The 12,732-nt window shown below is 45.2% G+C and overlaps 1 protein-coding gene across 1 annotated transcript in view; it reads left to right on the top strand.

Moving 5' to 3' along the window:
* GUCY1A2 (guanylate cyclase 1 soluble subunit alpha 2) overlaps positions 1–12,732 on the top strand; it is a 145,021-nt gene that overhangs the window by 86,448 nt on the left and 45,841 nt on the right. The window contains exon 6 of the mRNA XM_053385738.1: positions 10,623–10,766. Coding sequence (XP_053241713.1) covers positions 10,623–10,766 — 144 coding nt within the window. The remainder of the gene's footprint in view (positions 1–10,622; positions 10,767–12,732) is intronic.

The raw sequence follows: 12,732 nt of genomic DNA, 5'->3' as shown, positions 1-12,732 counted from the left end.
AGACTCTCAATCAGAAATGTATCTTTCTCATCTTCTCCAGGAACAGCTTTCTTGTATCTAATCAACTCTCAATCTATTCTGAGTTCTTCCTGAAAATTCTTTCTTTTCACCCTTGCTTGTGCAACCATTTTTTTTTAATTCTGCCTCTTTATTTCTCCCCCTTTAATCTTCTTCCCTATATTTAATTCATAAAGCATTTTGGGAGAGAAGATAAAAATGGCACATATTAAAAGGAATGTAACAGTTGTCATCCATTTTAAATGAAAGCAGAATACAGAGGAGCACTTAAACGCAAGTCTTAAGCACATTTGCTTGAAGGCAGGTCCCATTTATTTTTGTGGGACTTCCTTCCAATTAAGTATGTTAAAGATTACATCCTTTTAGTGCCAAAGTAGGCAGCAATGCGGGAGATGTGTGAAAGTCTCTTGATAGCTTCTTCTTTTTTAAAAGGAAGAACAGCAACTTAGGCTGTGAACAAGCGGAAGACGATCAAGGATAGAGGTTGCTACACTGGGAGCTGTTGAGGAATTGCAGGCCGAACAGAGTGCTAGGGCCACTGGTCTGATCCAGCAAGCTCAGGTTCATATTCCCCTTGCTGAGAAGAAGAGTTTGGATTTGATATCCCGCTTTATCACTACCCGAAGGAGTCTCAACGTGGCTAACATTCTCCTTTCCCTTCCTCCCCCACAACAAACACTCTGTGAGGTGAGTGGGGCTGAGAGACTTCAAAAAGTGTGACTGGCCCATGGTCACCCAGCAGCTGCATGTGGAGGAGCAGGGAAGTGAACCTGGTTCACCAGATTACGAGTCCACCGCTCTTAACCACTACACCACATTGGCTCTCCTGCTGAGTGAATTTTCATAGCACATCTTCTGAGAACTCTTCTCTAGGGCTGGGCAATACCTGGTTTCCAACATCAGGATATTACCAGCTAAACCTTGCAATACACCAATATCTGAAATAAAGATGGAACTACATACGTAGAGGTGGATAGTAAGGCTGGGTGATATCTGGTTTTTAGCTTCGTGATATATACTGATATATCACAATGTCTGAAATAAGGATGGAACAGGATACCCGAAGGAGTGTCTCCACCCCCATTGTTCAGCCTGGACACTGAGGTCCAGCTCCGAGGGCCTTCTGGCGGTTTCCTCACTGCGAGAAGTAAGGTTACAGGGAAGCAGGCACAGGGCCTTCTCGGTAGTGGCACCCGCCCTGTGGAACACCCTCCCATCAGATGTCAAGGAAATAAATAACTACCTGACTTTTAGAAGACATATGAAGGCAGCCCCTGTTTAGGGAAGTTTTTAATGTTTGATGTTTTATCTTGTTTTTAATATTCTGTTGGGAGCACCCAAAGTGGCTGTGGGGTATAAATAAATTGTTGTTATTTATTAGACATTGGATGGCTTCACGGTTTTCCCCACATTGTGATTTTTTTCATAGCGTTTACCACACACACACACACACACACATCATGATTTGCATTATATTGCCAGGTCAAAAACTATGAAACTGTTATCACGATATGAACTGCAAACCAGCCCTATTCATCTCATTTTCAGGACTCACTGGGGTAAGTTAATCTCTGGCTAGTGAGGCCTTTTCTTCGTTGTGGTTGGAACAGCGATGGAGCAAGCTGATCGGGCGCCTGGGGCCAGAGGCGGGGTGAGCCAGCGCAGGACGCTCCGTGGGGCCTCTGATGAGTCTGCCTGCCTTCTCCCACTCAGCCGCCCTACAGCTGAGGGGGAGGCAGTGGGCAGACCATTTGGGGCAGCACGGAGCCTGCGGGCACCCAAGCCACCGCGTCACTCCCAGGAGAGACGTGTGGCTCAGGTGCGCTGCAGGCCCTGCGTTGAGTGCTGCCTGACATTTTGTCACCCCCCTCAGTGGTGACACCCGGGGCGGCCTGCCCCCACTTCCTCCGCCCCTGGGTTGGAGGAAGGTGGATGATAAGTACCCCAGGCTAAAAAATAATAATTGCTGCACCAACACAAAGCCAGCACAAGTCCTCATGTTCTGAGTCACTTTTGCTTTTCTGTCAGTCCCCTGTACTTTGCTTTTAGACAAAATAGATAAAAGGGATACAACAGGAGGAAGGCAGGGAGGGGTTATTTTATTGGCAGTCTCCAGCAAAGGCTAAAGAAATCTCTGAAATCAAGGCAGAGAGCATCCTGCAGTTTGATTGGCAGGCAAGCAGAGGTACAGCAGCGTCAAAGAGCAGTCCTGTCTATAAAACTATCAGGCGGCAAGGTTGTCCTAAGATACAAGATCACAACATGTAGAACTTTTTCTTTTTCTTTTTGAGGTTCATTCTCTCTCTTCTTTTTCAATGGAAAACATGTGTGTATTCCTCTACATTCACGTGCTAAATGTTACTATTGCTATAGGTCTGGTTCACACATCATGTGAACACAAACCATTGCTTAGTGTGAGCATGCAGGCTCTGGGGGAAGAATTTTGCTCTTGGTTTTACAGCTTGTGTTTAGTCTGGAGGGAACAAAATCACAAGCTCAGGTTCAGACTGCACGCTAAGCCAAATCATGACTTAGCTCAGTTTGGCACAGCAACTAAACAACCAGGAGGTAGCAAAGAAACCGCAATCTACTCTCATGCTAAGCCAAACCATGGTATGGCTAAGCATAGTTTTGAACCAATGATGTAAGGGAGAAGAAGCCCCCTACTCGGTCTGTTCTGTATGCCACGTAAAGGAATGTGCAGGAGGGAAAAGGAAGATCTGTCAGATTTCATACTAACTTTGTTGTTGCCATCCATCTGTTTCGCCTTAAAATTAATGTGGCAGTTGTCATGGATGCTATGGTAACATCTTGGCTTGACTATTGCTGCAATGTGCTTTGTAGTGACAGTCTAGAAGACTAACATACAGTTGGCCCAGAATTCAGCAGCATGTCTTCTGTCAATCACTAGCTAGCTGCCAGGAACATGTGAAACTGGTCTTTTGTGAGTTTCGCTGGCTTCCAGATTGTTTTTTGGCTAAATGCAGGGTCCTGCTTGTGACTTTCTTTTTTTTTTTTAATCAAAGGTTTATTGGCATAAACACATACAAGGTACAATAAAAATAATGGATATGGTGAATAAAAATAAATGTGAGAATAGAAAAATAAAATACAGATAGAGGAGGGGTAAAAAATGTATATTACCTGGGTTTGAGATATGGCTTAGGGAATGCCTAAGAACAATGGATTGTAGCCAACTAAGTCTTACTCTGAGTAGACCCATGGAAATTAATGGCTCTAAATTAGCTGCATCCATCAGTTCCAATGGGTCTACCATGAGTAGAACTAATAATGGATGCAACGCATGAAAGTGTTGCTTCAAAGGGCTTGTGGGGAAAGGGAAATGGCAACTCTGGGATACTGTATATTGAGTTTCACACCAATTCTGCACATTCAGGCCCTGCCTGGAAAAGCTGGCTAAAAGTTGGGCTCTTTTACAGCTTGCAAATGACATAGCACACGGGTGGACAATTTCTCTCAGCATTAACTGGAGGGAGGACTATTGAGGTGTGGGATTTGCTTTGCTTCTTGAATATTTTTATTTGGGAGAGCAGAGCACTCTCAGTTGCAGCAATAAATACTGATCTATAAATGCAAACTTCATTTCCGTGTGTGTGTGTGTGTGTGTGTGTGTGTGTGTGTGTAGAATTACATGGTTTGTATATATGGTTTGTATGTAATAATAATAATAATAATAATAATAATAATAATAATATAATTTTTATTTGTATCCCGCCCTCCCTGGCCAGAGCCAGGCTCAGAGTGGTTAACATATAAATAATACAATAATACATGCATACATACATGCATACATAAGCTGAAATGCAGCGAGTGAATTTACTTTAGCAGATATTCATGAAACTATAGAACTTGTTGATCAGCTCAGAGTGAACTAGAACAAATGCTTTCTCTCCACTCCCACTGCCCAATCCATTTTAATCAAAGGTTATTGAAGAGGAATAAAAAAAGATGTGCACTTGTCAAGAATTTTGCAACAGTAAGTAGGTTTGGCTAATTCATTGAGTTGATTCTGCTAACATCCCCACAAAGACACCAAAGACTCTTATAAGGGTACTTCTGTGATTGTGTTATTAAAGAGAGGAGCTCCCATTATGTTAAGAAATGGCCTTTCAGAAGCTGTGTTCGGGGGCGATGGGTTCATGGGTTCCTCTTCTTCTCCTTTGGTGATCATTCGTAGCCGAGTGAGATTGTCTTCCATGGGTTGTAAGTCAGCACTAGGCAACAACTGTAGATAGCAACAACCATCTTGGAAACAAACTGGGGTTGATGGGTGGGAGGAATCAATATATGCACTTGTGATTAACCAATAAACCACAGGCTGTGTTTGCAACTAAAATAACTGTTAGTGGTGCAGTTCTCATGTTCACTCCATTAAGAACATAAGAAGGGCCCGCTGGATCAAGCCAATGGCCCACCTAGTTCAGCATCCTGTCCTCACAGCAGCCTGTTGGAAACCCCCAAGCGGGGACCCAAGCACAAGAGCCCTCTGCCCTCCTGTAGTTTCCAGCAACTGGTATTCAGAAGCAGCAGTGTCTTTGCCCATAGACACAGAACATAGTCATCATGGCTAACAGCCTCAAATAGTAGTTTTGCAAATATCCCATTGCCTTCCAAAACATCTGGTGTGAGCCAGAGTAGAGGTTGAATGGTTTTTACCGTAGGCATGTCAGGAGGGAAATGGAGGTGAGTGGGGGGGGGGAGGGCAGGCGAAAAAGGTTGTCTTTAATGTGGTTTGCAAACCCTGTGGTTTGTCATCCTCCCCAGAAGCTACCTACAAGGAGATGTCACAGGATGGAACAAATGCTACCCAAGGTGTATGCAGTAGTAAAGGTAAAGGGACCCCTGACTGTTAGGTCTGTCATGGACGACTCTGGGGTTGCGGCGCTTGCGGCGCTCATCTCGCTTTACTGGCCAAGGGAGCTGGCTTACAGCTTTTGGGTCATGTGGCCAGCATGACTAAGCCACTTCTGGCGAACCAGAACAGCGCATTGAAACGCCGTTTATCTTCCCGCCGGAGTAGTACCTATTTATCTACTTGCACTTTGACGTGCTTTCAAACTGCTAGGTTGGCAGGAGCTGGGACCGAGCAACGGGAGCTCACCCTGTCGCGGGGATTTGAACCGCTGACCTTCTGATTGGCAAGCCCTAGGCTCTGTGGTTTAGACCACAGCGCCACTAGAGCTCTAAGTGTCAGCAAACCTTCTTCAGCACTGTGAACAGCTCCCTGGTATCAAATCAGCTTTGCCTTCCCCACCTTTCTTTAGCTTTCTAGTCCCTAACTCTTGCATATGTGTACAGCACTTGTCTGGGTGCGCATTGAGCTTAGAAGAGCCCATTAGGCAACTGAATCATCTTGAGTTACAGCCAGGAATTATTCAGCTCAACCTAGCCTTCCCTACCTTGGACTGCAGACTCACCTGAAGTCCCTTAAGCTTCCTCACTTTCTTTGCTTCCACCATTCCAGGTCCTCTGACAGGCACAGCTGGTATTAAGGGGCAGCCTGGTTAGGTATCACACCACACACTAGGGAGATCGTTTTGGTTGATCCTAATAGTGGGATTGTCCTACTATGGCTTTTTGCATTTCCTCCCCTATGGAGCCAGCTAAGCTTTTTGGTTACATTACTTTGTAAAGCAGCATGTACAATGATGGTAAAAAAGGTAAATGTAAAGGTACCCCTGCCCGTATGGGCCAGTCGTGTCCGACTCTAGGGTTGTGCGCCCATCTCACTTAAGAGGCCGGGGGCCAGCGCTGTCCAAGGACACTTCCGGGTCACGTGGCCAGTGTGACGAAGCTGCTCTGGCGAGCCAGCACCAGCGCCGCACACGGAAACGCCATTTACCTTCCCGCTATAAAGCGGTACCTATTTATCTACTTGCACTTAGGGGTGCTTTCGAACTGCTAGGTGGGCAGGAGCTGGGACCAAACGACGGGAGCTCACCCCACCGCGGGGATTCGAACCGCCGACCATGCGATTGGCAAGTCCTAGGCACTGAGGTTTTACCCACAGCGCCACCCGCGTCCCTTCACAATGATGGTGCAATAATTAAAATAATTCAAGATGAACTGGAAAGTTGACAAATGTAAAATGCAGCATTTCTTAAATTTGCAACCTGGAGTCAAACGTCCATGCTGTTCTAGTATCAACCTCAAATCTTTGTCCTGTAATCGGAAGAAGCTTAGATACTGAATTGTGAAGTGGGCAGTGTGTCTGCTCTACCCCTCCTCCAGTAAAATGCATTTTTTCCTCTTTTACATTGTTGAATTTTATAGCATTGGTGGGATTTAAGCTTGGATTAAGAGAGAGACGTTGCAAGCTTGTTCATTTTGTGGGGGGTGGGGTGGGGTGGAGAGTAGTGACGAGTCCTCAGCTGCAACAGTTATAATCCAAATTGTCTATTAAGCTTTTACAGGGATCCTGCTGCGAGAAGCCAGGCCGAAATAGCAGCATATTCCCTCTGCAGCTGCTCTTTTCAGTGCACCGGGCTTGTCTGATTTTTGCCGCGAAAGGCATGCATCAGACAAGCCGTAAGTGTGACCCCCTGTGATTACATTTTGAGGCTTATTTCAAACCAGTATTTTAAAGCAAAAGAGGAGGGGAGGAAGCGGAGGAGAGAGTCCAGAGAGCAACAATTCGAAATGCTGCTATTTGACACAAGACATCTCTTCCACAAGTGGAAGGATCATAGCTGAGTGGAGGAGCATTTGCTGTTCATGATGCACAAGGTCCCTGGTTCAGTCCCCAGCATTTCCAGGATGGTTGCAAGAGACTCCTGTCTGAAACCCTGGAGAGCGGCTGCCAATCAGTGTGGACAGTATTAAGCCAGATAGCCAGTTGGTATGGCTTGTTATAAGATATTTTCCGATCTTCCACCTCTAATATAACACTAGCTCATGCCTGAGGTTTCTGTTTTTATCTTTGTTTTATGCATCAACATTAAAAAAAATAACGATTTACAGTGGTACCTCGGGTTAAGAACTTAATTCGTTCTGGAGGTCCGTTCTTAACCTGAAACGGTTCCTAACCTGAAGCACCACTTTAGCTAATGGGGCCTCCCACTGCCACCGCGCCGCTGTTGTGCGATTTCTGTTCTCATCCTGAAGCAAAGTTCTTAACCCGAGGTACTATTTCTGGGTTAGCGGAGTCTGTAACCTGAAGCGTCTGTAACCTGAGGTACCACTGTATCCTTCATTCTGAAACAAATTCCTTTATTCATTTTCTTGGGCACCAAATATATCTGTGGTCGACAACTGATGGTCCTTTAAAATTCATTGGGGATCAACTACCCAGTTTGCAGTCTGTGCTGAGTAAGTTGTGCTGTCAGTGGGACATAGACTTAGGACTAGCGTTGCCATATGTCCAGGAAAACCTGGACATGTCCTCTTTTGCGGGGCCAACATGCTTACCCAGGCAGATTTTTATATTTTAAAGGAAGTCTGGTTTTTTTTTGGGGGGGGTTATTTGGAGGGGCTTGGGGGGTGGGCTTGGGCTTGGGCTGCTCTGCACACCATAGCTGCTGCCAGTCCAAGCTGGGGGAACAGTCATGCAGGCTTGGTGGCAGTGGTCCCAGATGCCTGCACAACTCTTTCCCTGTCTTGGGCTGGCAGTGAGTGGCTCAGGTTGTCCTCTTTTTTTCTCTCCAAGATATGGCAACCCTGCTTAGGGCATACCGGTACATAGGCAACTATGTGAATGTCTCATGACAACTCCCTAAAGCAACATCCTCTGTTCCTGCCTACAAACGTCAACTCCTCATTCTTTTCCTCTAAGGCTGTTACCTGAGCATCGGCTTCACTGAACTCAGTGGGACAAAACTTGCAGATCAGGCTGTAAAACCCATGTAAAACCCAGGCTGTAAAACTTGACAAAGGTGGTTCTTCTGCCAGCTGTCATGTATGCTTTGCTTTTCTCTGAGAACAAGCAGGATGATCTTTCAAATGTTATTGTTAGCATTTCACAAAACATTTCCTCTCTTCGTCTGCAGTTTTAAACCTTTCCAGAAAACCCGTCCCTTGTGCATCATGAGGATTTGCGCTGGTGATGGTATCAGGGTGCTTATAAGCAAACCTGCTTTCAGTACTGTTTGTGCCTGCAGAAGTGAACCCTGTTTCATTTCTAGTCAGCATGTGTCTCGTGGATTCCCGCTGGCATCCTGAAATTTTGTGTACATCAAAAGTTCTAGTGATGTTGTTGTTCTGTCCCACTGCTGTGCAAGAGTTCCCTCTCAAGACAGCAATAATATGTTAACAGTGGGAGTGCATTATGGCAAAACTAATAAAGGAGAATGATGTAAGGATGCTCCACTATATCTACCACCAATGCACTGATATTGTGCCAATGATATGTTGCTGAATACACCTGCAGTAAAAGCAGCAATCTGGAGAGCCCTGAGTTTGTTGTTGTCGTTTAGTCGTTTAGTCGTGTCCGCCTCTTCGTGACCCCATGGACCAGAGCACGCCAGGCACTTCTGTCTTCCACTGCCTCCCACAGTTTAGTCAAACTTATGCTGGTAGCTTCAAGAACACTATCCAACAATCTCGTCCTCTGTCGTCCCCTTCTCCTTGTGCCCTCCATCTTTCCCAACATCAGGGTCTTTTCCAAGGAGTCTTCTCTTCTCATGAGGTGGCCAAAGTATTGGAGTCTCAGCTTCACGATCTGTCCTTCCAGTGAGCACTCAGGGCTGATTTCCTTCAGAATGGATAGGTTTGATCTTCTTGCAGTCCATGGGACTCTCAAGAGTCTCCTCCAGCACCAGAATTCAAAAGCATCCATTCTTTGGCGATCAGTCCAGCTCTCACTTCCATACATCACTACTGGGAAAACCATAGCTTTACTATATGGACCTTTGTTGGCAAGGTGATGTCTCTGCTTTTTAAGATGCTGTCTAGGTTTGTCATTGCTTTCCTCCCAAGAAGCAGGCGTCTTTTAATTTCGTGACTGCCCTGAGTTAGGCACTCATAAATGTAACACTAATGTCCCAACAAATGAAACTGATCTGTAGAAAATGTAACTTGAAAAAAGAGACTTTGCACATACTTTTGTAAACCAAGAAATCATTAATATAAAATAGATTTTTAAAAATATGAAAAGAAATATCTAGTCTCCATCTACATGGTTCTTTTCCTCCCTCTTCTCTCTAATCGGCAAGCCCTCAGATGTTAAAAGGGGGTGTCAGGAGCGGGTCAGCACTAAATCACACAGAGTAAGTGAAGTAAACTTTTTATTAGAAGATCTGCTCAGGAGTGCCATGCCGAATGAGCACAGCAACTCTTCTTGGTAGGCCATGCCCCTATGAGGCAGTTGAGACTGAAGATCCTTGCTTTCCCACAGCTTCTTCTCCCGGGTCCTTCCCAAGCAATTTGAGACTCTGCCAGGATGACTGTCTTTGCTCCTCCCTCTTCATGCCTCTTCTGGTTCTGCGAGACCAGGGGAGAGGGGAGCTGGTAGCAGAAGGAGGGGGAGACACTGTCGATTCTTCACCAGCCTGACTCATCTTTGTCTCTTGGTTTCCCTCCTCTCCTACTTCCGCTTCTGATTCTGGATTTCTCTCTGCCACAGAGTCTCCTTGCTCACTAAACCCTGTTACCTCTTCAGCTTCCGACACCGCCTCCTCCCTCTTCTCCCTCTCACCAACTCATCATCATCTCACTACCACTCCCCAGGCTTCATCCCTTGGGGGTTCCCCAGTTGGTCCAGCCAGTCCACAACATCAATATGATGTGTGTTCAATCCAGGGTACTCCTCTTTCTTTCTTTCTTTCTTTCTCTCTCTCTCTCTCTCTCTCTCTCTCTCTCTCTCTCTCTCTCTCTTTCTTTCTTTCTTGTCTGCAATCCTTCACTATCAAAGATAAGATAATTGGTCCCACTCACCCACCCCAAATATTACTTCAGAGTGATGTCTCCTGCTTCGTGGATCTCCATATGTTTAGAATTGGTATCAATGAGCCAAACAATAGGAAACATTGAAGGCTACCAGAGCATTATTTTTGCCAGATCATTTGCTGTTGCTAGAGATGAACTCACCAGAGTTCAGTGGGGCAGCTGCTCTGGCATTCATGGCAACTGCATTTGTGAGTTTTTGTTAACTAGAGACTCTGAATTTTAGTGCTCTGAGAGAGGTAGAAGAAATTCTATGTTCAGTCTGTAAGTGTCAGATTGCTTTAGTGTAGAAGATGTACAGATTGTATAGGTATTAATCTACAATTCTTATCCTACAAGAGGACAAACTACAGTGGCACCTTCTCCCCCCACCTGCACATTTGCATTAGGCTCCCTGATCCAGAAAACCCCCCACTTTCTTATGGTTCAGTGTTGTTACAACCCACTTGGTGGCATAAGTTGTCCTCAATTCTAATGATTTTGCGCTCACTAATGATGAACAACTGTGCAATGAGGTGTCAGGATTTGATGGTGGCTGTTTGCAAACTTGGGGGTAATTATACTCCGTTGTCTAATAGCTTATCTTATTGATGTTGTGCTGACATGTTTTTAAGCAACATTCAGTGATTGCAGAGACTTAATGGTACCAGTTCCTGGCTCATTATCATATTTTTTTTTGCATTTGATTTGTCTGATTGCTGCAGGTGGAAACAATAGGTGATGCCTACTGTGTTGCAGCAGGGCTCCACAGACAGAACCTAAATCACGCAAAACCCATCGCGCTGATGGCCCTGAAGATGATGGAGCTGTCAGAGGAGGTGCTTACACCAGATGGAAGACCTATTAAGGTAAACTTACTTGCTCTGCATCCTGAGCAATCGAAAGGAAAGCAGCTGTAGCACAGGCACAGTTGAATTGCCCTGGGTGCAACTTATAGCCCTTACAGAGTGTAGGTCAGCAAGGTGTTAGGCAAAGCATGATAGCTGATTGGAACCTCCATCCCCAAGAGCAGTATACCACTAAATACCACTTGCTGGGGAGCAAAGCCACAGGATGTTGCTTTCATGCCTTGCTTCTGGAGTCATCTGGCTGGCTACTGTGGGAAATGAGATTCAGGATTCAATGGTTCCTGGTTTTAGGAACCTGCGAACTTATCTTTTAATAAATAAGAATAATAATTTATTACCCACCCTTTACCATAAGGTGCCAGGGCAAATTACGACAATTTAAAAATACAATACAGTGGTACCTCGGGTTAAGTACTTAATTCGTTCCAGAGGTCTGTTCTTAACCTGAAACTGTTCTTAACCTGAAGCACCACTTTAGCTAATGGGGCCTCCAGCTGCCGCCGCGCCGCCGGAGCACGATTTCTCTTCTTATCCTGAAGCAAAATTCTTAACCTGAAGCACTGTTTCTGGGTTAGCAGAGTCTGTAACCTGGAGCGTATGTAACCTGAAGCGTATATAACCCGAGGTACCACTGTATTAAGAGGAGGTAAAACAGATTGCAATCAAGAGAATAGGATGGACCCTCCATATTTTTATATAGCTCAGTCGGTAGAGCATGAGACTCTTAATCTCAAGATTGTGGGTTCAAGCCCCACACAGAATCATAGAATTGTTGGAAGGGACCCCAAGGGTGATCTCGACCAGCCCCCTGCAATGCAGGAATGTCAGCTAAAGCATCCATGACTGTTCACTTTATTACTCTGTGAGTGAAAGATCAATTTTCCATCTGCTTTCCATCTGACCAGCTGGTAACAACCCCACATTCCCTCTCATGGCAAACTCAGTGTCCCTGTACTAACAAGAAAGCAGACAAACATGGAGCCAATGGGAAATGATACTGTATCAGCATTTGCCTGTCGCCTGAACAGCCCAGTGCAGACTGAGCATGCTCAGTGGACATGAGGTGCCAGAGAATGCTGTAATGCTGTGTCATTTGGGAAGGAAAGGCATGAAATAGAAAGGATAAGGAAGCCTACTTGAGTTACTGAAAGCTTATAGCTTATATAACCCTGAACAGGAGCACTCCTGTTAGGGGGTAAGGATATGTTGTTGTTTAGTCGTTTAGTCGTGTCCGACTCTTCGTGACCCCAGGGACCAGAGCACGCCAGGCACTCCTGTCTTCCACTGCCTCCCGCAGTTTGGTCAGACTCATGTTTGCTTCGAGATGTTTGCTTCGAGAATACTGTCCAACCATCTCGTCCTCTGTCGTCCCCTTCTCCTTGTGCCCTCCATCTTTCCCAACACCAGAGTCTTTTCCAGGGAGTCTTCTCTTCTCATGAGGTGGCCAAAGTATTGGAGCCTCAGCTTCACGATCTGTCCTTCCAGTGAGCACTCAGGGCTAATTTCCTTAAGAATAGAGAGGTTTGATCTTCTTGCAGTCCATGGGACTCTCAAGAGTCTCCTCCAGCACCATAATTCAAATAATTGAATTGAATAATATTTCATAATAATTCATAATAATTGAATTATGGTGCTGAGGTAAGGATATACACCCCCCTAATGTTTTTATATAGCATTGGGGACAGGCTTTTCTCCCCCCCCCCATTTCTTCCCCCCATCTTTTCTTAATTTTTTGCATTTGGGGTGTGGAGGTTAAGCAAAAGCACTCCCTTAGATGTTAATGCTCTTCAGGGTTTGGAATAAATTTCTCACATACATTTTTTTTTTAAAAAAAGAAAAGCTTTGCTCTTAGGTCAATCAATGTGGCATTCTTCATAGAGAATGGTCCAGTGGGAACAACATTACATCACAATGTGGTGTCATTTCCAGGGGCATTGTTGGTTAAAACATGAGAGAGGAATATGGC

Source organism: Podarcis raffonei, chromosome 4 (genome assembly GCF_027172205.1).
Source record: "Podarcis raffonei isolate rPodRaf1 chromosome 4, rPodRaf1.pri, whole genome shotgun sequence".
NCBI lineage: Eukaryota > Metazoa > Chordata > Lepidosauria > Squamata > Lacertidae > Podarcis > Podarcis raffonei.
Note: the sequence above shows the minus strand (reverse complement) of the source record. Positions and strands in the feature narration are given on the sequence as shown.